The sequence below is a fragment of the Microdochium trichocladiopsis genome, assembly GCF_020744255.1.
Source record: "Microdochium trichocladiopsis strain MPI-CAGE-CH-0230 chromosome Unknown B0I36scaffold_1, whole genome shotgun sequence".
In the NCBI taxonomy this organism is placed as follows: Eukaryota; Fungi; Ascomycota; class Sordariomycetes; order Xylariales; family Microdochiaceae; genus Microdochium; species Microdochium trichocladiopsis.
Window position 1 is genome coordinate 3,551,385 of NW_025763544.1, and position 23,388 is coordinate 3,574,772.

Here is a 23,388-nt window from a genome sequence, read left to right on the forward strand (position 1 = left end):
AGAGAACCCACGGCATTCATCAGCAGCAAAGAGAATGGAAGAGCTCTTCAAGCAAGCGGTCGCCCGCAACGAGGCGGCCAGAAAGACGTCGGTCCCGTGGCAGCCGGACGTGCCGTACCCGCAGGCATACTACGCTTACAACGCGGCCGCAGGCCAGTGGGAAGCGCAACAGCCCTCGTCGCATACATCATCATCATCAGCACCATCAGCACCACCATCTGATCTTCAAGGTGGAGGACAAACGGGGACATCGTCGTCGCCATCGTCGTCACCGGCGGGACACATCTCCAAGATCGCCCTGTATGCGTGGAACGTAGACTTTATGCTGCCCTTTGCCGAGGCGCGGATGACGGCGGCGCTGGGCCATCTCGAGACTCTCATCTCTCCGACACTATCGGCGGCGGCGGCGGCGGCAGCGGCGCAGACCCCCACAGGAGGAGGAAGAGGCGTCGTCATCTTCCTCCAGGAGTGCACCGAGCCGGACCTGCTCACCATCGCGGGCAACCCCTGGGTGCGGGACAACTTTGTCGTGACCGACCTGGACAACGCGAACTGGGCGTCTGGCTACTACGGGACCACGACGCTCGTGGACAGGAAGCTGGCTGCCGCCGCCGGACTGGCAGCCTGCTTCCGGGTGCACTACTCCAAGACTCGCATGGAGCGCGACGTCTTGTTCGTGGACATAGACATCAGTGGCGGCGGCGGTAACAGCAGCGGCGGGACGAGAGAAGCGGCAAAGATCCTCCGCGTCGGCAACACGCACCTCGAGTCCATGGCCCTGGAACCCGCCTATCGTCCGCCCCAAGTCGAGCTTGCAGCGCGGTATATGAAGGGCGGCGACGGGGCGGCCGGCACCGAGGCCGACAAGACAGTCCACGCGGCGTTGTTAGCTGGCGATTTCAACGCTGTCCAGGAGTTCGACAGGACGCTGCACGCCGACAACGGCCTGAAGGACGCGTATATCGAGCTCGGCGGGAAAGAGGACACCCAAGACGGGTATACGTGGGGACAACAGGCTGCGACGGTGCTGCGGGAACGGTACGGCTGCTCGCGCATGGACAAGGTGTACTTCCATGGCAATGGCCTGCAGCTGAACAAGTTTGAGAGATTCGGCGCGGACGTGGAGCTACAAGATGAAGAGCAGAGAAGGGAACTGGTTGATCTTGGATTCGATAAGCCCTGGATCACTGATCATCTTGGTGTTGTGGCTGAGTTTGACATCGTTGATTAGGCATGCGTTTATAAGGAGTGCAGTAGTATAGCATACCGATTTGCAGCCAAGTCAATCAAGACACCATGCTGGGAGTGAGCCTGATTGGTGGTTATGACATATTGTATTCATCATCGTTTATCATAAAAGTAATGTGGTATCTCGGGCGTTGCGCAAGTGCTCTCCTGGTTCAATACACTTATAGACGCGCTCATGGTGACGTAGACCACTCATTTCCTGATGATTTTTAGCAGCGGCGCGATCCTAGACTTCTTGCTCAGTCCAACTCGGTACTGAGCTGTGCGCTGCAATCCCATGGGCGTGCTTGATTTTGCCACTGGCTTGGCAGAACTCATCTCTCCAGCATCGCCCTCTGGCTTGGGGACTTCCTTGAGTGAGCCGCCCGTATTGACGTCTTTCGTCTCCAGCGCTGTCCGTTTCGGCGATGGCGAATGTCGCTTCTCCTCATCTGCCGATACCCCTGTGCGATTCTTTTGATCGTCGCCCTCGTTCTTTGTGTTCAGCACAGCATTGTCCTGCCCATCCGCACCAGGCTCAGCGACGCTGGCTATTTTAGCTTTGTCCGACTTTTTTGGACGTCCACGTCGTTTCTTTGGTGCTTCAGGCAGCTCGTTGACAATGTCTTCTGACAGACCAGCCTCGAGATTCTGCTCACTGTGTTGCGCGCCTGCTCCGTCCTCGACAACAGTTGCTTCCACTGGCATCTCTGCAGCAGGTGGCTGCTTCTTCTTCCGACCCCTTTTCTTTGGGACGATGGCTACCTCTGGCGTCTTTTCTTCATCCTCGTGCACTTCGACTCGACGCTTGCGACCCATTGCTGAGGTCTGCTCATCGTTATTCGTGAGTGCCAACTCATCCTCTTCGTGCTTTTCATCTGGCTTGCTCTCGTGGCCGTGCGTCTCATCCTTGTTCGGTGACGCGGCTTTCATTCTACGCCGGCTTGGACGAGGTCTGTATGCCTCTTCGGGTTCATCTTTGCCTTGAAATGCCCACATATCATCCGTGCCAGCAAGCTCGTCTTCGTCTTCGTCGTCTGCGGATTTCTTCACTGATTTCCGCTTTTTGCCAGAGCCTCGTATGCTCGAGCGGACCGGCGACGCAAAGCTTGCTTCAGGCCCTGCTTCAGGCAAGTCTGCCTCCAGCTGAGGTAATATACTTGGGCCTTCCTGTGCAAACACGTCTGGGGAGGAAGGAATCTAGGGATGGTCAGGTCAAATCTTACGCATTGATTCTGCGTCAAAAGTTAAGGCCAACTTACATTGATGACCTCATGATCACCTTCGTCCTCAACCACCACACTAGACTCCCAGGGATATCGACCTCCCGATGACGCATATCGACTCGGTGTCGTGTACGCAATCGTCGTGGCCCCACTAGACTTCAATTGCTGGCTGATTGGCGTGCCCTTGGTTGCCTCCACAGTCAAGCTGTTTTGCGGCACACTGACGCGTTGATACTCGAGTTTCTGCATTGTCGTAAGATGGCTTGGGGCGACGTAGAAGCCTTTGGTCGAGTCTCCGAGTGTATCGTGCAGGGACACCCGCTGCCTCTTTGCTTGCGGGAGGCTTAGATGGCCCGTAAGCTCATCATCCACGGAGTCTGTTGTCACTTTTGAGGCGCCCTCAGTCGCATCTTCGCCAATGCTTTCCAAGCTTTCCCTGGCCCGGCGGGTGGTAGTCGTGCGCCGGGTTTCCGATTTCGTTGGCAAGCGCTCTTCGGCTGCCTCGGGGCTGCTTGGAATGTCCCACTCGTCATGTTTCCGCGCCTGAGCAGGTATAGAGCTCGCTGTACTGTCGAAACCCAAAACCACGTGAGGCTGACCAGACGCACTGCTGCTCTCGTCGGCATTCCAGATTCCATTGACCTCTGCGCCATTGCCATTGCCATTGTCATCAGCACCAACACCAACAACTCTCTGCGACTGGCGAACGATATTCTCAATCAGTCGAGATTGCTGGAGCACCTTCTCCTGCTGAGCAGCCGCGATACGTGCAAATACAGACTGGCTCGTCGAGTCGGACGACTGGTCGCCATGGTTTTCGTTCGAGAACGACGAATCTGCCCCTTGCTCTTCTCGCCGTCGCCGCTCCTCTCGACGGGAGCGAGGCCGGTGCTCTGGGCTCAGTGGCTCTGCCTGGGGCGTGCTAAGCGGTGGCTGTGCTACGTCTGGCACTTTCTGTCGCTGTGATGGACTATGATCCCGCTGCCATTCATCTCCTTGCGTTGCTGCGTCATGGGCGATCAGGTCGACCTCCTCATCCTCATCACGCTCATCGTCGTCATCGTCATCTGAATCCGCAACGACCCTGCGGGGATGTGCCATCGTTGCGCGTCAGCCATGCGGGTAATTTAGCTCCTAGTGCCAACAGGTAAAGATCAGAAAAAGAGGAAAACGTCAAGCAAGAGTGGTAATTGATGTAAACGTTCAGGCATTCCGCAATTGTTGGTGGGGGATGATTTGGGTTGGCCACCAGACAAACCCGGAGACGCGTTCCAGCATTACCACGATACGCGACTGGCACCAGCAACCACTTTAGCCAGTGGGTGCCGAAAAGTGGAGACCGGTCTTGGTACTTAAAGCACACAGATGACATAATCAATATTCCACTCATCCGTCTTTGGGCATCATAATTTAGATTGTTGTCTGGCTTGAGCCACATCTCTCTTATTGTGTTCCTAACGATGGGGTATACAGCAAAACTACAAGTATCGGCACGCTCTCAAAGATATTGGGTGAGAGGTTCGATGCGATTACGTGCATGTGCACGAAGGGCTGGCAACGTCATATGCTTGGTGCTTCCCACATAAAGTCAACCCCTAACTCTGCGCCGCTTGGCATCACCAGGCTGCTCGTCGGCATCGTCTTCTGCTGTGCTGGCCTCGCCGCCGGCCAGACTCATACTCCTGCTCTGGCCTGGACCACCCACAGGCGGCGGTGCGTTGCGGTCCACCTCGTTACGTAGATCGCTCAGCAGCTTCTCGACCTCTCCAAACATGCTGCGTGTGTCCTTGACGATGCCGTCCTCGTCAACCTCGTATCCTAGAACGTCCTCGCTCGAATCCTCTGATCCTTCCCGGTGCCGTTTCTTAAAAGCGGGACCAACGCCTCGGTCAGGATCAGGGGCGTACATGATTGCATTGGCAAACATATGAACGAGCTCTCTTTCCAGCTGCGCAATGTTTATGATGCCTCGGGGCGGAACCAGATCTGCCGAGATAGGCAACCAGATGTTCATAGGCGACGTGCTCGGATCAAAATCTGGTAGGGACTGGGCGGCCTGGTTCGCTGCACGAGACCCTTGATTGATAGCCCGTTTGATACCCATCAGGTCCTGTGGCCGGAGCACGATATTACGGTAGCCCGGTGCGTCACGCTCTTTGACAGCGTGGGCAAACATGTTTGCATGACGATGACTGATGACCTGCTCAAGCGCAGATGCACTAACTTTGTGGAAGGAGCGTGTCCACAACACCTGGGTCGCAAGACCAGAACTCCTTTGCGGGGTGACCGCTGGGCTTTCCTCGCGTTTCCGCTTGTTTGTAGCCTTGACCACAGATGCTTGTGATACGGCCTGAGCCGACTGCGGGGTGGCGGTCTCTTCGACCTCCTCCAGCGCCCGCGGTGTCGCCACCTCGGTTTTGATACTCTGAATCGGATCCTCCTGCATCTCGCCTGTGGGGACTGTCTGTTTGACTGCCGGCTGTGACGGAGTCGTTGCTGGAGGCTTGGGTGGGTTCCGAGGCGGGCGTCCACGAGGCTTCGGAGTGACGACGGGTTCGGCCGCCCGCGGGGTGCTTTCTGGCGCCTTGGTTTTTGCCTCCGCAGCTGATACCGATGGCGGCGCTGCTGAAGGAGGTGCTGTGGGTGGCTGCGGTTGGACCGACGGCTGTGGCTTGGGCAGTTGTGCCTTCGGTAGCGGCGGACTAAGCGGCTCGAATGCCGGGCTAGCTGCATCGAAATAGCTCTTCATGTCTTCCATGCGCGGCGTTGCAGGAGTCGGAGTCGTCACCCATTTGGTTCCGTGACCTCGAATGACATGGGCCGGCACTATGGTGCCACCTGGCGTCCTAGGTATCGATGGCGTCCGAGCTGTATGCGGTAGCAACTGCGGCTGCTGTGCGGAAGGCGGGCGTGAACCGCTTGCGAGCTGGGCATGCTGGCTGTAGGGCGAGCCGAAGGACGCCTTGACGGCCGCTTGTTGATGCTGTTGAGGAGTGCTCGGCGTTTGCGGCTGCAGAGGATGATGTGGTCGCCCAGCTTGAGGTCTTTGCATAATCGGGGTGGCCCCAGTCTTGACAGCACTGCCATGAGGGTGGGCGGCCTGTAAAGGCACAGGAGGTCTGACTGGAGTTTGCGCAGCAGCATTCGGACCCTGAGGCGGCACGTAGCGGCCTGGTGTCTGTCCCGGAGCAGGAGACCGAGCATTGGCCTGCGCTCTTTGGAGAGGTCGTCCTGTAGTGTCCAACCCAGCGCCCGCAGGCACATTCTGCGTCGCGGGCGCGGCTTGGCTGGCTACATGGGGTGACGGCTGTACAGATACACCTTGTTGTACATTTCCTTGTACAGGTGGCCGACCTTGCGGAGCAACTTGTCTTGGGGTAGTAGCTGCGAGCGCGACCTGGCCCTGAACCGGATTGACCTGTGGCGGATATCCTGGCGGCTTCGGTGCGCCAGGAACAAAGGCTGGACGTGGAGAGGGTATGGCTGTCTGTTGCGGCGGCTGATAAGGCGGTTCCCACTGCAAAGGTGTCGCCTGCGCTGTACCGGTCTGCGCTGCTTGGCCGGCCTGGCTGATCGCCGGAGATTGGGTTGACGGCGGCGGTACTGCGGCTGGGACTGATGACGTGTCTGACAACGGTGACTTGGATGGTGTAGGGCTCGGCCTTGATGCTTGCGCCTGGGTCTGAGCTGCTTGAGGGTGCTGCAGGACGGGTGATGGACCTGAACTCGGTGGCCGGCCTTTGACCGGTTGTTTGCTGGCATCGAGCCCGGGTCGTGCGTCCGCTGGCTGGCGTGCTGGCCCAGGAGGTGCTGGAGACGGGCTGTTTTGTGCTGACTTGCGATCCAAGGGCGCAATCGGCGCGGGCGCAGGGCTCGAAGTCGCTGCCCGAAGCTTTTGGATTTCTTGGGCTTTCGTGGCAGTAGTCGAAGGCGGAGGAACCGAGGCCGAATACGGCGGAACCTGCCCATTCAGTTTGGTAGGTTGCTGCTCGGTTGCAGCAGCAACCGCGCTGGGTGCAGCCGCCGTTGCATCCTTTCGTAATTGAGGTTGAAGCTCAGTACCATTCCCGACCTTCTCGAGTTCACTAATCTCGCGTTGTATGCCCTCTAGCCGTGCTTCATCCTCCCTAATCTCCTTGACAATCACTTCTCGGTATCGCGCGTACAGCCTCTCTACGAGAAGGGGCAATCGATCGACATATCTGTGTGCATCCTCGAGGGAGGGCAGAGGTGGGCTTTGCAACTTGCGCTTCTTTGAGTTCGGAGAGAGCCCCGCGGCGTTCTTCTCGGCAATCTCGGCTTCGCGCCTCTGCTCGTCACGCAGCAGCCGCAGAGCGAGCTCCTGAAGAGCCTCGGGGCTCAGTCTCGCCGCATCGTAGGTGACTTGCTCGCGGATCAGAGGTGTGTTGCGGAGCTCGTCGGAGATCCGGCCAAAGGCGCCGTTCAGGAAGCCGTGCTTGGGGAGGAGCTGGAACAGGAACAGAGATTCGAGGTTGGTGTATACTGTCGGATTGGTCATGCCCCAAGATCCGCCTCGCCCGTGGTCGAGGGGACCGTCGCGTCGCTGTGCGAGGTGAATGGGCGCCACGGTCTGTTGCTTGCAGTTAGTAGCCTGGCGAGATCTTGCGTCACAATCCGCATCGCTGCCCAGAGAGGAAGTCCATCACATACGGAGATGGTCAGAGACGCGTGCAGCAATGCGCGAGGCACCTGGCTACAGTGGTGACGCGTCTGAGATGATGCGATGCACGGTCGGGTGGGCGATTGTCGCGACAAAGATTTTCGGATGGTTGATGCAGTATTGGAAGCTGCAGGCGCGCTCAATCGCCAGACTCCTGTGAGATTTGGGGTTGCAGCTACCTGGCATCACCCATGACTGGGCGTGGCGGCCTGCCCAGGTGGTGCAGCACGCGTGACTCCACCAGGCTGGTCCGTCCCAAGTAGCGCTTCTGAATGGCTGCATCAGGCTGGAGCAGAACCCGTCCCAATGAAGGGTCGGCTTTCTGGGTTCTGAAAAGGAACGCTATCAGCCAAATATCCAGTGACAGCAGTAAACTATCAAGAGCTGTCAGACGCGCTATGCGAGGTATAACGAATGCGCGACACCAGACAGGCCGGCTGTCGGTTGATTCACAAAAACAGAAACCACGAAAGGTCAATTTGCAAACTGCTTTGAATGTGCAAAGATGTGCCAGCACGACATGGTGGCAGCACGAACCTTGCCGTACCCCAAATTCCCCAGAGCATACAGGCCGTAATCAGTAACGTCTTGTTCAACATCGATCGCTAGGTAGTATGGAGTCGGGATGGTGATCTACGAGACGATCCGCGGACGATACCACAGGTAGTGCACTTGCTCCCCTGCCTATCCCAAATTTAGCGCGGGCTTTACTCCAGACTGGAGAATTCCGCAGGCATTTCTCGATTCTCCGTGGATGCTCACCAGGCTCTGTATGGCATGAGATTTTATGCAAGGAGAAGCACGGCATCAGCTGTGGGTGCTCACTCCTCCATTAGCAACTTGTATCCAATGCAAATGAACTCGATTTGCACGGCACTCGGCTGGGCCACTGGGCAAGGGCCATAAATGACGGGCCCATGTCATGCGAAATGAAGGCGGATCTGGTCAATTGTCGTGTGGATCAAGTGCTCCATTTGGGCAGCATCCTTCGACCCCCGTCGTGGTTTGTGTCGTGAAAAGCTAAGGGATCCTGGGATAGGGGCGAGAAGGGGCTGGCAGTCAGCATCCGTTCTTAAGGTTCTTGACACTGACCAGTCGTGATAATTAAGTATAACCGGACATGAGCGTCTGAAACGAAACATAATGTATTTCATCTGCTTTTGCTATGGTCAGACAGTATTGGTCCCAGGCTCATGAGCAGCGAAGCCGAGGCTTTGTTCTCTGGCACAGGTAAGGGCGATGCCCGTTGGGAATACAGGAATGGCGTAAAATGGAGAGGCCATCTGGGTGCGTTGAACCTCTCTCACAAGCCCCTGAATCAATCAGCCACCCCACATGGAACTCGTGGAGTGACTCGAGGGGACGCTGGCTAGCGTGAGGTCCACTTGTTCTAGCAACGGCCTCTGCTTGCAAACTGAACTGTGGGATACACTCCAGATGCCGTGTGATACATGCCCAGGTTGGAGATTTGACAGCCGAAAAAACGGACTTCGACGAGGGCTTCGAAAGTCGGGAAAGTGGTGCCAGGCTCAGCAAGGGAGGCCGACCAGGAGTCTCTCTCGCCGGCGCGAGCACTGGCATCACACTGTATTGTAGCAATAATCACAATCATGGCTGGCGGTCGCTCCAGCTCGTCTGTGTGGGAGTGCACCGCCGAGGGTGGCACGGTGGGCATCGCAGTTGGGATGAGACTGGCAAGTCATCTGGGGGGCTGCACAGTTCAGCAGGCATGAAGTCATTCGCAGATGCCCGAGCCGTCACCATGCGGATGGCCAGGGTACCCTGATCCATGCACGTCAAGCGCCCGTCAGGCCGGCCACGCTGGTTAAAGCGGCGGTGGTGGTGATCGTTCAGGCGTGCGTGGGAGCCATGGGAACAACCCACGGAGCTGGGACTCGACTCAAGTGATGCAGTGATGATGATCATGCAGGGCTGGAATGCTGCTAAGAGTGGACATCCGCATCTGGAGCATGATCGGCGCAGCCATGGCGGATACCAAAATCATGTCGTGGCTCGCCTGTGGTGGTCAGGGAACATGATGAGAATAATCGTGGAGCCTCGGGAAAGCAAGTGTTGAACCACCAGGTCGAATGCCCCACGAGGCCAGAGGCACACACAACACTCCTTGACCATGAAAAGCCAAGGGTCCTCCCCACCACACCACACCACACCACGCTGCACAAGCGGTGCTTTACACAGTAATGCGCCCCCCCCTAGCCTTATGACAGCCTCGCGTGCGCGCGTGGTACCTGGTCCGCCTGACAGCCCGCTGTCAGTGACCTTGCTTCCCGCGCATAACCTCGCTCATCACAATGGTGCACATGCGTTGATCAGTATGCCCTCCCTCCCTCACCAGGCGGCGGCCCCCCCTCGATGCCCCTGGCTCCCCTCCCCTGCCGCGCTACTCTGCTAATTAATGCTCGTCGGCGCCAGCGCCAGCTTCCCGTCCCTCACCCTAACTACTAATCCCGCCCTAGAGGCTCGTCCCCTAATCATACAACAACGCCGTCCTGCCCACCGCCATCTGCTCGCCGATCGCCGCGCTGCCCTTCCTCGTCCACCTTCTTCCCTCCCTTTTTTCCCAGTCTCCCATCTACTAGCAACCGCTTCCCTCCGGTCTCACGACACCCGCAACCAGCATCCTCCAGCTAGCTTCATCCATTCTCAGCAGCACAGCTCCATATCGCCATCCAACATGAGCTCCTACAACAAGACCGACGCCGAGCTCGACGCCGACTGGCAGCCCAGTGGCCGTCGTCCCCAGTCGTACGTCTCTGCCACGGTCAAGAAACCCGCGCTGCCAGCGGCTCTATGCTAACTCGCAATGGCCCCCCCGATTATAGCACAATAGCTCGCTCCTTTAGTGCGGAGCTCATGGACATCTTCAAGATCGAGAACAGCATCGATGACCTCGACAACCAGGTCAAGACTCGGTTCGTGCGCGTTCTAGGCCCCGGGGTCGCAGACACCGCCATGCTAACGTCTTTTCTTGTCAACGCATATCAGCCAGCAGCAAGTGCGTGGTCATACCAGCGAGCTCGAATCTCTCGAGGCCCGCATCCGCGAGATGGAGGAGCGCCTCAAGAGCGGAGGTGCTGCCGTGCCCATGGGCTCGCCTCGCGGCCAGCGACCAGCCGTCGACGGCGCTTTCCAGACAGCTTCGGCCGACGACGCCCAGAAGACCCAGACGTCACGCCCCAACACTGCCAAGCCAACCCAGCAGCAGCAGCCGCTCCACGGAGGTGCCATGCCCCCTACCCCCACAGCCAGCGAAGGTGAGTTCCTCTTCAGGGACCCCGTGGCGGCGCGTCCCCCAAGGGAGAGATCCCTGACTTGGAAACCGCCTCCCGTCCTGGATTTGAAATGATTTGTGCTAACGCAGCTTCCTCTGGAAGACGGCGGTGACCGCGACCAATAGATTAGCACCACCAGCAAGTTTACATATCCGCCTGTGCTGTCCGGCCCAGCCCACGATTCCTAATGGGTGGACGTTCGCCGCCTCCGCGCAGTTAATGAGTCGCAATCAAGCCAATCGACTGCGTCTAGCCCGGCATCTGTTCTCGCACTGGTAGCCCGGCATTCTTTCATGCACCAATTGCTGTTAGAGCTGCAGAGTTGCTCTTTGTTGGGAGTTCGGATACTCGTGGCGGCGCTCCTAGTGCGAACCCTTGTTGCACGAGTCAGAGTTGCGGTCCGCCATGACGGGCATGGGCGTCCCAGGCATTTCCCAGCATTCAATTTGAGTTTCCGCATTTGTCGTTCTCTCGAGCCGGCAACATCCAAGATATCCCTCGTTCTACCTCGACAACCATACGAATCGACACATCCACGGCCGACACGGCCGCCGTCCGTGGAAAGGCGTTTTACGGCGTTCACATCACTTTGCTTTGGTGGAGTTTTTGGGTTCTTGCAATCCCTCGGTTTCAGGGGCATTTTGACGTGTCCCGGGAGGGGGGCATTGATGATCTGTTTTGGTCCCTTTCCGTAGCTCATTCGAGCGGCAGAAAGCTCGGCAGCTACGCATAACAATCACGCCGAACTATCTAATCTGTTATGCCTCGATCAAGGGAGAGGAATTTCCGAACAGGCATGACAAGTATGTGTGAAGCCGAGAGCTTGCACATGCGTACCAGTAAGGGTTGGGCACGCTGGAGTTCGGTGGGCAGCTAGGACTTAGTATTATCCTGTCTCGTTCAGCTACAGCTTATGACCAATAGACCAATTTAAAGACACAGTCGACGATCATACCGAACGAATCCGCACAAATGTCCATACGATTGCTCCTGCAAAATGGCAAATGCTGGGCGTGCAACATGTTACGTCTTATTTGAAGAAGCTAGCCTGTGGCGCTAGGGTTTGTTATCAGAGTCTAACACTACTCGGAGAGCACTTCGTCACTCCACACACCACGCAGGCAGTGATGAGTATCTGTGTCCCAAAGACGGCTTGCCACCAACATAATCCTGGAGCCTCCCTCCAAGGTTATTCAGGTGTCGCTGACCTGCCGCTGTGGACTGCCATATCGATTTCACGACCCTCGGGTCTGATTGTGCTCAAGAGTCTGTGTCCAAGGGCTTTGGGGCCATGCCAAACTTTTTCTCTCCGATGTCAAATACCGCGAAGCCGCTTTTAAGGTACATGTCTCCAAGAATACCTTGCAGGTCAGTGAATGATCCAAGCGACTGGATGCCGCCGAAGCACTCGTTGTCGCTGAGATGTGCGTAGATGACGTATTCGCCCGGGATTGTAGTTTCGACCTTGTTCCCGTGTGCATCGGAAAGTTCCACAATGTAATCTGGTGGTGTTGTGTCGCATGGAATCGTGTAGGCGTATTCCTTGTTGGAGAATTTCCCCCCCTGGACCAAGTCATAGTACTTCTTAACAGCAGCCTCTGGCGCAAAGAGCAGTGTTGAGCCAGTATCGACGATGACAGGCTTTGGCTTGGCAAACTCATACTTGATGCTGTCACCAGCAATCCTGAAGCCGTGGTAATCAACTGTCCAAAATCCGTCCTTGGTATCCACATCCACATACTTGATTTCGTCCTTGTACAAGTTCTTGTCGATGAAGCCAAAATTGAATGAGCCAGTGCCGTTGTGAACGAAATCGACGGTGAAGAGTGGCTCGGCCATCATTCTAGGCAAGAAATCGATCAGACAAGGTTGTTTGGGCACCATCTGAGCAAGTGAGCTCCATGCAAGACCAACGAGTCCGGACATGGCAGCTGTCTCTGTGAACATGTACGATGCATGCATCGCCGATTCGATCGTCATTCCCTCGATCTTGATATCACCAAAGGCGAACGTGTCTCGATAGCAAATCCCCGACGACGTCGAGAAGTCGCCATACATGATGGACCAGGTGCAGTCATCAATGAGTTCCGCGGTTGTTGACTTGGCAGGATGATACAAGTCTTGTCCGTTGACGTTGCGCTTGTCGGTGTCGGTCGAGAAAACCCAGCTAACAATAACAGTGAGCAACCCGCCTTCAAACGAAAACAAAAACAAGAACATTATAAGAAAGAAAGAAGAAACTGCAATGAAACAGAACGTACGTGTCCGTAGAGCCAGTGTCTAGGTCCAAATATAATGTCTGTGGTGGAGTGCCAATTTGGACCGGAGCGAGCCAGAGAAGATCACCACCGTGGGCTATGGCGGGGATTGATGATTCTGCAGAAGTTGTCAGCTTTCAAAACCTCGTCTGCATCTTAGAATCCAGGTGGCTATCACTGTAAAAGAAACAGTAACTGACCATTGTTGGACACAAACTTGTGAGGGGAGGTTTCCCGCACGATTTCCTGTAGCCGCCCGGGAATGGGGATGTTGTGCTTCCGAAGGGTGCGGTAGTGCTCCCAGTGGGGGTTGCGGACAGAATCAACATTGTGCCTCAAAGGAATCGAGACGGTGCGCTTGCTAATGTTAGCCTCCTCGGCGGCATGGTTCGTGGCTACGAAGCAGGCGACCAGCGTGACCAGCACTGAGAGCAGGCGGCAGAACGACATTGCCGCCCACATATTCAGACTCGTGATGGGACTGGCAACGGGTAGTCGGAGGTTTGTCTTGCGACTTCTAGTCAGCGGAAGCTTCCCGGAATAAACCAGTACGTGTGCGTATATGAGCGACTCGTGATGTATTCCTGAGCGGACGGCTCTTGCTTGGCTCAAGCCTGGGGCTGCTACATGTGTATGTGGCAAACGTGTTGAAGGTGCTTACAGCTATGGCGACAAAATTGGGGGAAGATGATGGAGATGGCGTGAGCAAGGAGCGTTGCGGTTGGAGGGAAGAGACCACGGCGTTCTGCGTTCAAGTGAACAAGACCCAAAGGGAGGGTTGAGGGACCCAACGAAAAAGGCACGGATGAGACGCCTGATGGCAAGAGAAGCCGGTGGGAATAACTTTGGGTTGTCCAGAGTGGGAACACAAGTGATAGCGAGCGGCGTGAGGTTCGATATGAAAATGATTTCATGGTTGTGGCAGGTCCTGACACAACGTTTTATGTACTGGACTTAGCACGCAGGGGCCTTCCTATTCTTTCCAATACTCGTCCATCCAATGCGGCTTCGGTGCCCAGACTGTGCGTCCCGTAAAGTTGAGGCGAAGGCAAGAACGACCATGCCCAGCACACGGCTGCCAAGACGGCAAGAGGCAGGCAAGTGCCGCCTTCGCAGAGAAGACGTTGCCAGACCTGACGCATTGACGCACTTACTGGAAGAAGCGATTGGTCTTTGTTCCGCGCAGAACGTCGGGAGAAGCAGCGTAGAGTACGTACTTGGTGTAGGCTCTCACAACTCAGGTACAAAGTCTGTAGGTGCGTAGCTGATACCCGAAGCGCAGACATACCACGACAGCTGCAGCGTCAACTCGAAACAGATTATCATGGACCAAAACCCGATGACACATCACTTTATGAGGCCTTACATTACAATCGCGAGTATACATGCTCGAGCCAGGCAGCCGTGTCAAGATGTCGTACTACGCTGGCGGGCGAGCCAGGCTGGCCGCATTGCCACCACGTTACTCGGACGGCCCCGGGGTGATTTCTCGTGCGCTTGTACCATGTCACTCCCGGTTACGCTCGTGACACCCGTGGGCGCTACTGAGCAAACACGTTTCTGCATAGGAGTTCTGACACCGACCGGCGTGGCACTGGACCGCATTGATCGAGCAGTGACAAATAAAGGATGTACACCTAGCAGACGATATACCGAGACAGAAACATTGGATGCATAGCTCAGGGACAGAAGAGACATGAGTTCATCGCTAGATATGGTGCTATGCAAAGCCACATGGCCTGTCTATATATGCTAATTTGTTTACAGCTCGTCGTGACTGGGCTTCTCGGCCTCGGCCTCGGCCTCAGTTTCAGCCTCTGCTTTACCATCCTTGTTCTCCGCCTGGAATTGCTTCATTTTCTGCAGGAGCGCCTCCATATCCTCCTTGTTTATCCTCTCGCCCTTGTCGTTGAACTGGAAAAGGTCCTCGGCCTTCAAGTTATCAAAGTCAAGGGTAGGAGCGGAACCCTCACCAGTCGCCGTCTTGGTGCTGGACTTGGTCTTGGACTTCTTGGTGGAACTAGACTTCTTCTTGTTCTTCTTGTCAAAGTTCTTGACGCTCTTCATGGCAAGATCCATGCCGGCCTTCTCAAGCTGCTTGGTCTTCTCGGTAATATCCTTGATCAGGAGGACAGGGTTCGCAGTGTCAGGCAGCTTGTCTTGAGCCGTCAGCTTCTCTTTAAGCCACTTTGCAGTAGACTCAGCCAGCTCAGTGATCTCCTTGAGGTCATCCAGCGTGTAGAGAGGAGGGATGGGACCACGGTCATCAACGACACTGCTTGCTGTAGTGGTCGAGCTGGAAGCATCGCCTTCGGCACTGCTGGCATCTTCCGATGGCGCAGAGGTGACAGTGGACTCTGCCTCGGATGTGCTGGAAGAGCCTACGCTGGCGCTGACAGAGGAAGCATAGGCCTCAGCCTCGGCAATCTTCTCCTTGATGTTCTCAACGAAGGAATTCGTCCTGCTGAGGGCATCCTGCAATTTCTGGACAAGCTGCGGACGCTCGGCCAGCTCGCCCACGCGCTTCTCGATAGGGTTGACAATATCCTTCAACTGCTTCAGGCGCGCGCGGAGCGTGTCATGGGAGGCATCGGCACCGTCTTCGTAGAGCCACTCGCTAGCGTCGTGGGCTTTCTTCTCCAGTAGGGTGCGCTCCTTATCGGTAGAGGCCGCAATAAAGTCCTCCTTCTCGAGCAGGTCGCGAATCTTGTAGGTGAAGCCTTCAAGCTGGTTCAGAGTCTCTTCACGAAGACGACGTGCCCGGTCAGAAGACTCGAATGCCTTGAGGCGATTCTTTGCAGTGGTAAACTCGGTCTTCGACAACTCGGGAGCTCCAGTCTTCTCAAGGGTGAAGTCGACAGGTATCACAACAGTCACCTTCTTCTTGGCTGCCGGGCTGCTCTCGGCAGCAGCCGCGGTTCCAGAAGAAGTCCCAGTAGTGGAGGAGCTCTCGGTGGAGGAGGACTCGGCAGACTCGGCAGACTCTGTGGCCGATTCCGATTCAACGGCCTCGGCCTTTTCACCCTCCTTGAGAGGCTGCTGGTCCTTCTTACCAAAGCCAAAGAGGTTCTTGACACCGTCCATGATGCCTTCCTTCTCGGCGTCGGCCTCGCACTCTACAGCAGCTCTGACAACTTCGACATCGCCGTCAACCATGTTCAGTTTGAGCTGAACCTTGAATTGAATGTCGGCATCGGCGCAGCCATTCTTCTCGATGAGAGACGCGACTGAGTCGGTGAGGTTCTTTGTCGTCATCACCTGCATCTCCTGATCAACAAGGCCAGAGGAAGAGGTCAGTTGTTGGAAGAAGCTGACAGGGAAGTCGGCGTGATTGGCGAAGGTGACTTCCTTGGGTGCAGCACCCAGAAGTGAGCGCTGGTTCCAGAGACGTTGTTGGTTGGGTCGGCCATGAGGGCTGGACCACTTAATGCCAACTGGGTAGAAAGCACCGTCAAATACACGAATCTCCTTGACACGGAAGCTCGGGCTGATCTCGGCAGCTCTGAATCCGGCACCAAAGACAGCAGCTTCGTCAGAGTTGACGTTGCTGCGCAGCTTGTCGGCTCCAGCAATCTTCTCGAGTTGCTTCTGGACGAAAGGAGTCCTAGAGGCGCCACCGTGGAGAATGATAGAGTCAAGCTGCGAGATGTCCAAGTCGGCAGTTTCTAGGGCCTTCTTGATGACTGCATCCACACGCTCAGCATGTGCCTCGGCCAACTTCTCGAAATCGGCACGGGTGATCTTGTACCGGAAATCGATGTCCTCGTAGAGACCCTCGAAGCTCGCCGACGTCTCGGTGTTGGCGCTCAGGACGTGGCGAATCTTCTCAGCATCCTTGACGAGCTTGGCCATGGCTCTGCCATGAGCCTCCACGTCCTTTACAGCAACGCCGACCTTCTTGGCGGCGGGGGACTCGACGAACTTGGCCAGCATATCCTCCACGATCAGGTAGTTAAGAGAGTCACCACCCAGAGTCCTGTCCCAGCCACTGCCCATAACCTGGATTTCCTGGACAGTCTTGTTGAACTTGCCGACGTCCTTCACGACACGGCCTTGGAACTTCATGATTGTGGCCTTGGCCGAGCCAGCACCCATGTCGAACACCATGTGCTGCTCGGGCTTCTGGCCATCGCTGACTGTGGGGAACGTGCGGCTAGTGGCGTAGTTCAGACCAACAGCCAGACCATCGCTAATCAGGGACAGGACCTTGAGACCGACGAGCTCGGCAGCGAGTTCTACAGCCCTCTTCTCCTGGATGGTGAAGAATGGGGGCACAGTGATGACGACTGAGCGAACAGAAGACCCGGAACCAGCCATGTCCTCGGCATTGCGCTGGATGCTCTGCAGCTCCATGGCCAGCAGCTCCTCGATCATCCAGGCCTCCTCCTCTGTGGAAAAGGCCTTGCTCTTGAAAGCGACGGTGCCCCGTGTCTTGTGTGCCTCGACCTGGAGGGCGGGGTGCTTGGCCAGATATTCGGCGGCGATTTCATGGTCTGTGCTGAGGCCGAGGAGAGTCTTAAGGTTGGGATAGACGTCGCCGGGGAAGCGGGCGGAGAGCGCAACGGCATCGGAGCCGTAGGCTCGCTCGGGGTACTCGTCTTTGCCCAGAGCACTTCTGGACGGCTTGAAGGTGACGGCGGAAATTTCTTTGCGGCGCGAGTCCTTGGTGAGGACAATGTCGAGGGGGATACCTGGTTTGACGAGGGCGGCTTTGATGTATTCTGTTCCGAGGTCGATGCCGAGGACGGCAGCTATCGCGGAGACGTTTGTCGAAAAGCCCAGTAGCACGCAGAGCGCTACAGAGCGCAGGGAGAGGGCGGGCACCATCGTGGGCGGCCCTGGACTGGTTCGTGGACGCCGTTTGCGTGTAGTCCTGGCCACAGATGGATGTGATGTAAGTGGCAGAAGAACAACAGCACAGCCGGTGCTGGCCTGGGTGGGATGGCGGGGTGTAGGTATAAGAGGGTCTATGCGGGCGGGTCGGTGAAGCAAGAACCCTGGGGATCTGTCCTCTACGCTTCGCAGAAGCAGCCGGGAAGAGCAATTGGTCTAGCTGTCCCCTTGAGCCAGCCAGAAGGATTCTAAGTCGAGGGCGTGGCTCGCTCTGCTGCGGTGGAGGGCGACGTTCCGTGTGGCAGAGGACCAGCTTCTGAAGAGGACAACTTTCAACGGCCGTGGGCGCCCACTCTTTGACACCACCGCACAGAGCTGACCCCTGCCCGCGCGGTTCAAGCCACTGGCGGACTCCTGATTGGCTCCGCTCAGGCACACCTCTCCCAAAACAGCCACCGCCAGAAATCCTCGTGCTCCAGCAATCATCCGTGCTCACACACGTCATCCAGAACAGATAATTATGCCAGTCATTCAGTCAGCCTGCCTGCGGTCATGCGCGACGGGCACAGAAGGCGCAGCCATCTGCATATTTTTGTTCGGTATATCATCTCCCTCATCCCATATAGTGAACACGTAGCAGCTCCCACTAGCTACAGAACCAATACCCTGGAACGAGACAGCTTGGTCCCTGCTGTTTGCCCCACTGTCTGGTCTCCCTGGCGTCTCTTGTCTTCGCGGTAGTCCTGTTCAGTTGAAGGCTCTCCTCGGCATGTCCTGGGATTTCAGATCAAGTATCCAGGGCACAGTCAGCTGCATCTTGGCAAGTCCAGCGGTGGCCACCATATATTCACCATTGGGAACATTTGCATCCCTGCTGGCCCATTTGGTCTCGGCCTGTCTGCCCAATGTAATGATCGCTTTCATGTATGATATCTCGGATATATGGCCACCAGTATTGCAGAGCTTATGTCTGTACGTGGATTTGTTCCACTTGAATTCCGTGTGCATTCCGCTTGCAGATCAAAACATTCAGAAACATTTGGCCGACGGCAGGGTTGCACTTGGACGACCAATATAGCCCCCTCAAATTAGGATGGGGGACACCACTAAGGACCAGCTGCGGGCGCTGGTCTCCTTCCCCGCATGAATCAACTTCCTGTCCCACGCAACGCACAACATTTTATAAGCCTTCTCCCCTGGAATATATAGATCTCGGGGCGTCTCGCGTCATACTATTCCCTTGGAATCTTGCTGTACCTCGATCACACGGCAACATGAGTGTCGACAACAGGGTAGCTCGGCGGCTCGCGCTGGTGACTGGTGCTTCGGGAGGGTAAGTCCATCTCATCAGGGATCGCCATAGACTCAAACAGAGAGACGATTCCACTGGTGTTATAATCCACATCCGCTTTAAGACTGACAGATTCTCTAGGATCGGTGCTGCTTGTGCTCGGGCATTATGGGAAGAGGGAGCATCCTTGGCACTCACTTATCTCTCACACCAGGAGTCCGTAGATGCGCTCGCAAAGGAGCTTTCCGCAAGCGGTACCGACAACCGTCGGCGTATCACCAAACATAAGGTTGACACGAGTTCCGTGGAGGCCCTCGAGAAGCTCTTTGCCGAGATCAGAGAGCAGCACGGCCAGGACGCGCCAGACATCCTTGTCTCCAACGCGGGATACGGCAAGAGACTTCCCGGCATACTGGACGTCACCTACGACGAATTCGACTTCACGCTTGACGTGAACCTCAAGGCATCTTTTGTGCTTTCCAAGTTGAGCATACCGTACATGGAGGCACAGGGCTGGGGCAGGATCGTGTTTGTCTCTTCTATTGCTGCCATTGGCGGTGGTATCAACGCCTGTCATTAGTAAGTGCTTCTGGAATGTATTTGGGGTTCTGGCAACCACTTGGCAACTCAGCAATGGCTCTTCACTAACACAGTTGGTTCCCTCTCCACAGCGCGGCATCAAAAGCTGGACTCAGCGGCATGATGAAGAACCTCGCCCGCAAGCACGCCAAGTCCGGTATCACGGTTAATGATGTTGCGCCCGCCATGATCGGCGAGACTGGCATGATCCCCAACGCCGAGTTCGTCGTGGGAACATCAGGCGACGTCAGAAACATCCCGGTGGGCCGCCTTGGCACGCCCGAGGAGTGTGCCAACGTGGTTATGATGTTCTGCAAGACCGGCTACTTGACGGGACAGAGCATCTTGCTAAGTGGTGGATTGACATAGATGATTGACACTGCGGCGGGATCTTGCAGCCCACGGCGAGATTGCAGTGCTTGTAAGGGAAAGACCAATGCTGGATTCTAGACAAGACTGGAAAATCCAGTTTGCCTCCAGCTCAGAATGATCCTCTCCGACCGCATCATAGCATTGTAATAACCAGTGTCTTGTGGATTGCCAGGCTCTCAATGGCCCCGCCATCCCCCGCCATTTCTCCAGTGTTTTGGGAGAAGATGTGGAGGAGCCGCAGCAGTTTGACCTAGTTCGATGGCCGGCATATGGTAACTAAACTGCGACGAGCTTTTGCTAAAACTTACAAAAACAAAAGGCAGACTGTACTAGCGTGGAAGGCAATGGGAGAGGGACAAGGCTGTGTTTAAGTACTTGTCGAATTACTTTGCGCCCTGCTGAGTGACTGAGTGGCCAAAGGAGTCACATCCACTCTGGCCCACACGGCAACTGCCGCATTCAGCGGCCACGTCATAAGCTCTGATCACCGCTGCGAAACATAACATGTAAACTGAGGCGACATCGTACACAGGGGAACAACATATTCCTGTCACCAACTCCCGCCAGTACAGAACGTTCTACATAGAACATGGCACTTTCGCGAACTAGACTCTAGTCACTTTGTCCAAGCAGTAAAGCTACCTGAGTACGCAGAGCTTCCAAGACACCGTGGAATCGAGAGCAATCTTTCGCTTTGGGACGCTTTGCAGCCAGAAGGTCCTCCCGCCAACCAGAAGAGCAGGCTCCAGCGGCAGGCGGGATTTTTTAAGAAACCAAAGGAGAAGCCTCATTCTCCTCCTTCCTCCTTCCTCCTCCTCCTCACCATGGGAACACCATTCATATCCCTCCTTGAGCCGACCCGGCTCGCCGACTACGACCGGCTGAAGCCCCACGACCAGCAGCCCGAGTGCGCGCACATACCCAAGGTCTTCTGCGACGCCATGGAGGTCCGCGAGGCGGTGTTTGTCCGGGAGCAAGGGGTCCCGCTCGAGTACGAGCACGACAGCGACGACGCGCGGTCCTGCCACTGGGTCATGTACGCCTCGGTCAACCGGACGACCCAGCAGCAGCAGCACGACCCGGCCACGGGGCAAGTCACGCAGCGCAAGCAGACCGAGACGGATAGCGTGCCGATCGGGACCATGCGCGTCGTGCCGTTCCCGCACCCGCCGCACCCGCCGCACGGAGGGGTCTATGTGGACAATGAGCTCCAGAACGGCCGCGGGGCGAGTGGTGGGGATAGTAACAGCAGCAGCGATGGGAGCGCTGGGAGCGAGGATGCCAAGACTAAAGACGGCTTCCATGAGCAGCAGGCGGCGCTGCAGGTCGGCCAGGACCAAGAGACGACGTACCACGACGGCAAGGAGCCGTACGTCAAGATAGGCCGGGTCGCGGTGGTCAAGGACTTCCGCGGACACAATGTCTCTGCTCAGCTGTGGCGCGCGGCGAGGACGTGGCTCGAGCAGAACCCATCATACTTCAACCCAAGCGTCAGGGAGCTTGGTCTGGACCAGGTCGGCATCTCCGGCACGGACGAGATTCCTGAATGGAAGGGGCTTGTGTGCTGCCATGCCCAGGAGCAGGTTGTCAAGGTCTACGAGAGATGGGGCTTCAAGGTGGATGAAAAAATGGGCAAGTGGACTGAGGAAGGCATCCCGCATGTTGGCATGTTCATGCGTGTGGACGTCAAGAAAGAGAAGCCGATTATAATATGACGTACAACACGTGTACTGGGTATCGATGAGGACTAGCATTACTGGCGGCATACAGGCAGATATTGTTGCCTCCCGAAGAGCTCAAGAAGGCTCAAGCAGATTCTCAGACGTACAGTTGTGAACGACATTCATAATCGAAACCCTTTAGACAGCTGCGAAGGATGTCGCAGATCTCGGTGCATCAAGTCACATATCGAGGCGATCCCCAGTGGTACGTTTTTTGAATGATTTCATTTGCCATTTCTTTTTGCCCATTCCTCGAGCAGAGCCTTTTTCATCGAGCAGCTCTACGTGACTTGTATGCCATGAAACCACATCCCGCCTGAGCCGTAAACGCGCAAATGCAGTAGTAGTAGTAAAATGCCCAGATCGTCCGCGCCGAAGAAACCCCAGAGAGTGTTGTTTGTTGTTTTTGGAATGAACCTTTCTCCATTGCACGCGCAGAGGCGTGCGATGGAGGTTGAGTGTGTTTTTTCTATTGTCAAGAGGTTGAAACCGTTTATCGGTTGCTCTTGGCGACACGCTCCAGCTCGTCCTTCTTCTTGATGGCGTAAGAGTTGCTGCTGCCCTTGGCGGCGTTGATCAGCTCCTCAGCAAGGCACTCGGCGATGGACTTGACGTTGCGGAAAGAAGCCTCGCGAGCACCGGTGGTGAGGAGGGCGATGGCCTGGTTGACTCTGCGGAGGGGCGAAACATCGACGGCCTGTCTGCGGACGGTACCGGCGGAACCGATACGGGTGCTGTCTTCGCGGGGACCGCAGTTGACAATGGCGTCAACAGCAATCTGGATGGGGTTCTGGTCGGTCATCAGGTGGATCTGTGAAGACTGGTTAGCGACGCCATTCGACGATGTTCGGGTCCCACAAAGATGGGGCCGAGTGACTGGTGACAGGCGGGCTTACGATCTCGAAAGCGTGGGCAACGATGCGGACAGCCATGAGCTTCTTGCCGTTGTTGCGGCCGTGCATCATGAGCGAGTTGGTGAGACGCTCAATGATGGGGCAGTTGGCCTTGCGGAAGCGCTTGGCGGCATAGCGACCAGCAGAGTGAGGAACGTAGACCGGCGAGCGGATCTGGATGTAGTCGCTATTCGCAGCAGTCGTGGTTAGCCAGATGTCCCTCGTCGCATCATCTGAGAAGCCTTTCCCCCTTCCCGAAAGAGTCGTCGTGCCGTGCCGTGCCGTGCCAATTTCCTCCGCGTCGTAGCAAACTGCTTCCCCTTTGTCCTCCATTGTCCCGTTTCCTGTCGTCGTTGACTGTGGTGTCTTCGGGAGATGGCTGGCGGCGACAATCTCGATCGGGTTGGCTGAGAAAGATTCAAGGTTGACTTACGTCAGGGAAATGTCACGGATCTCGACATCCTCGTAGCTCCCTGTTGAAATGATTTAGCATGCACTCTCTCCCGATTGATTCGTGTCTTGGTGTTGTGTGCGACGGATCAAAGGTGTTCGATTCCGGGGTGTCGTGGATGCGTGGGCGAACAACGTACATCGGTTGAACAGCTTGATGCTGCCAATCTCGGCAACCACGTCCTTGGGGAGGACCTGGTACTGGGAAGTCTCGACCTCGACGCCGCCGTCAGACATGCTGGGCAATTGTGATAGGGACCTGGGGTTAGTTGTCGTGTGGTGAGGCCGAATACGGTTGCAGCTCGAGTCTTGGAGGGGATATCGCGAGCCTGTACACTGGTGTCCACTAGGGAAGAGATCTTGCGCGCCTCAGAAAAATTTGTGTGTGCCGAGCAAATTGGGGTTTTCCAAAGAAAGTTCCCAGGTTGTGTGTGAGGGAGTGGGGCCTTATCGATTGGAGGTTAGACCGTGCTCAAGTTAAGGTGGATACGCTGAGCACTGTGCCATGCGTCGCGAAGACTCTGGTTTTGGACTGTGACTACGTTAAGGACAGCCCTGGAGACG

General features: G+C 56.3%; 8 protein-coding genes across 8 annotated transcripts; 4 read left to right on the forward strand and 4 right to left on the reverse strand.

Annotated features, from left to right (window-relative positions):
• Window positions 1-34: 34 nt before the first annotated feature.
• Window positions 35-1,231, forward strand: B0I36DRAFT_235191 (uncharacterized protein; the record flags this gene model as incomplete). The annotated part of the gene is made up of 2 exons (XM_046149381.1): window positions 35-692; window positions 732-1,231. 2 exons carry the CDS (start codon window positions 35-37, stop codon window positions 1,229-1,231), a joined length of 1,158 nt encoding a protein of 385 aa, XP_046018756.1.
• Window positions 1,232-1,440: 209 nt separating this feature from the next.
• B0I36DRAFT_344399 (uncharacterized protein) lies at window positions 1,441-3,554 on the reverse strand (the record flags this gene model as incomplete). Its single annotated transcript, XM_046156254.1, has 2 exons — window positions 1,441-2,427; window positions 2,490-3,554. The coding sequence occupies 2 exons, from the start codon at window positions 3,552-3,554 to the stop codon at window positions 1,441-1,443; spliced, it is 2,052 nt and encodes a 683-aa protein (XP_046018757.1).
• A 6,275-nt stretch (window positions 3,555-9,829) lies between these two features.
• B0I36DRAFT_357970 (uncharacterized protein) lies at window positions 9,830-10,552 on the forward strand (the record flags this gene model as incomplete). The annotated part of the gene is made up of 4 exons (XM_046157883.1): window positions 9,830-9,900; window positions 9,978-10,067; window positions 10,141-10,409; window positions 10,530-10,552. The coding sequence occupies 4 exons, from the start codon at window positions 9,830-9,832 to the stop codon at window positions 10,550-10,552; spliced, it is 453 nt and encodes a 150-aa protein (XP_046018758.1).
• Window positions 10,553-11,687: 1,135 nt separating this feature from the next.
• B0I36DRAFT_344402 (secreted aspartic proteinase precursor) lies at window positions 11,688-13,147 on the reverse strand (the record flags this gene model as incomplete). Its single annotated transcript, XM_046156255.1, has 3 exons — window positions 11,688-12,594; window positions 12,689-12,782; window positions 12,886-13,147. 3 exons carry the CDS (start codon window positions 13,145-13,147, stop codon window positions 11,688-11,690), a joined length of 1,263 nt encoding a protein of 420 aa, XP_046018759.1.
• Window positions 13,148-14,301: 1,154 nt separating this feature from the next.
• Window positions 14,302-17,819, reverse strand: B0I36DRAFT_311292 (Hsp70 protein-domain-containing protein). Its single transcript, XM_046152353.1, has one exon. It carries the CDS (start codon window positions 17,510-17,512, stop codon window positions 14,447-14,449), a length of 3,066 nt encoding a protein of 1,021 aa, XP_046018760.1. The 5' UTR covers window positions 17,513-17,819; the 3' UTR covers window positions 14,302-14,446.
• A 697-nt stretch (window positions 17,820-18,516) lies between these two features.
• On the forward strand, window positions 18,517-20,175 carry B0I36DRAFT_260100 (3-oxoacyl-reductase). The gene is made up of 3 exons (XM_046151114.1): window positions 18,517-18,851; window positions 18,951-19,388; window positions 19,481-20,175. Exons 1-3 carry the CDS (start codon window positions 18,793-18,795, stop codon window positions 19,755-19,757), a joined length of 774 nt encoding a protein of 257 aa, XP_046018761.1. The 5' UTR covers window positions 18,517-18,792; the 3' UTR covers window positions 19,758-20,175.
• On the forward strand, window positions 20,176-21,748 carry B0I36DRAFT_311295 (uncharacterized protein). The gene has a single exon (XM_046152354.1). The coding sequence runs from the start codon at window positions 20,585-20,587 to the stop codon at window positions 21,473-21,475; it is 891 nt and encodes a 296-aa protein (XP_046018762.1). The 5' UTR covers window positions 20,176-20,584; the 3' UTR covers window positions 21,476-21,748.
• On the reverse strand, window positions 21,725-23,255 carry B0I36DRAFT_14205 (ribosomal protein S7 domain-containing protein). Its single transcript, XM_046148386.1, has 4 exons — window positions 22,965-23,255; window positions 22,808-22,847; window positions 22,378-22,561; window positions 21,725-22,292 (listed from the first exon to the last, which is right to left on the reverse strand). Exons 1-4 carry the CDS (start codon window positions 23,059-23,061, stop codon window positions 21,975-21,977), a joined length of 639 nt encoding a protein of 212 aa, XP_046018763.1. The 5' UTR covers window positions 23,062-23,255; the 3' UTR covers window positions 21,725-21,974.
• Window positions 23,256-23,388: the final 133 nt, after the last annotated feature.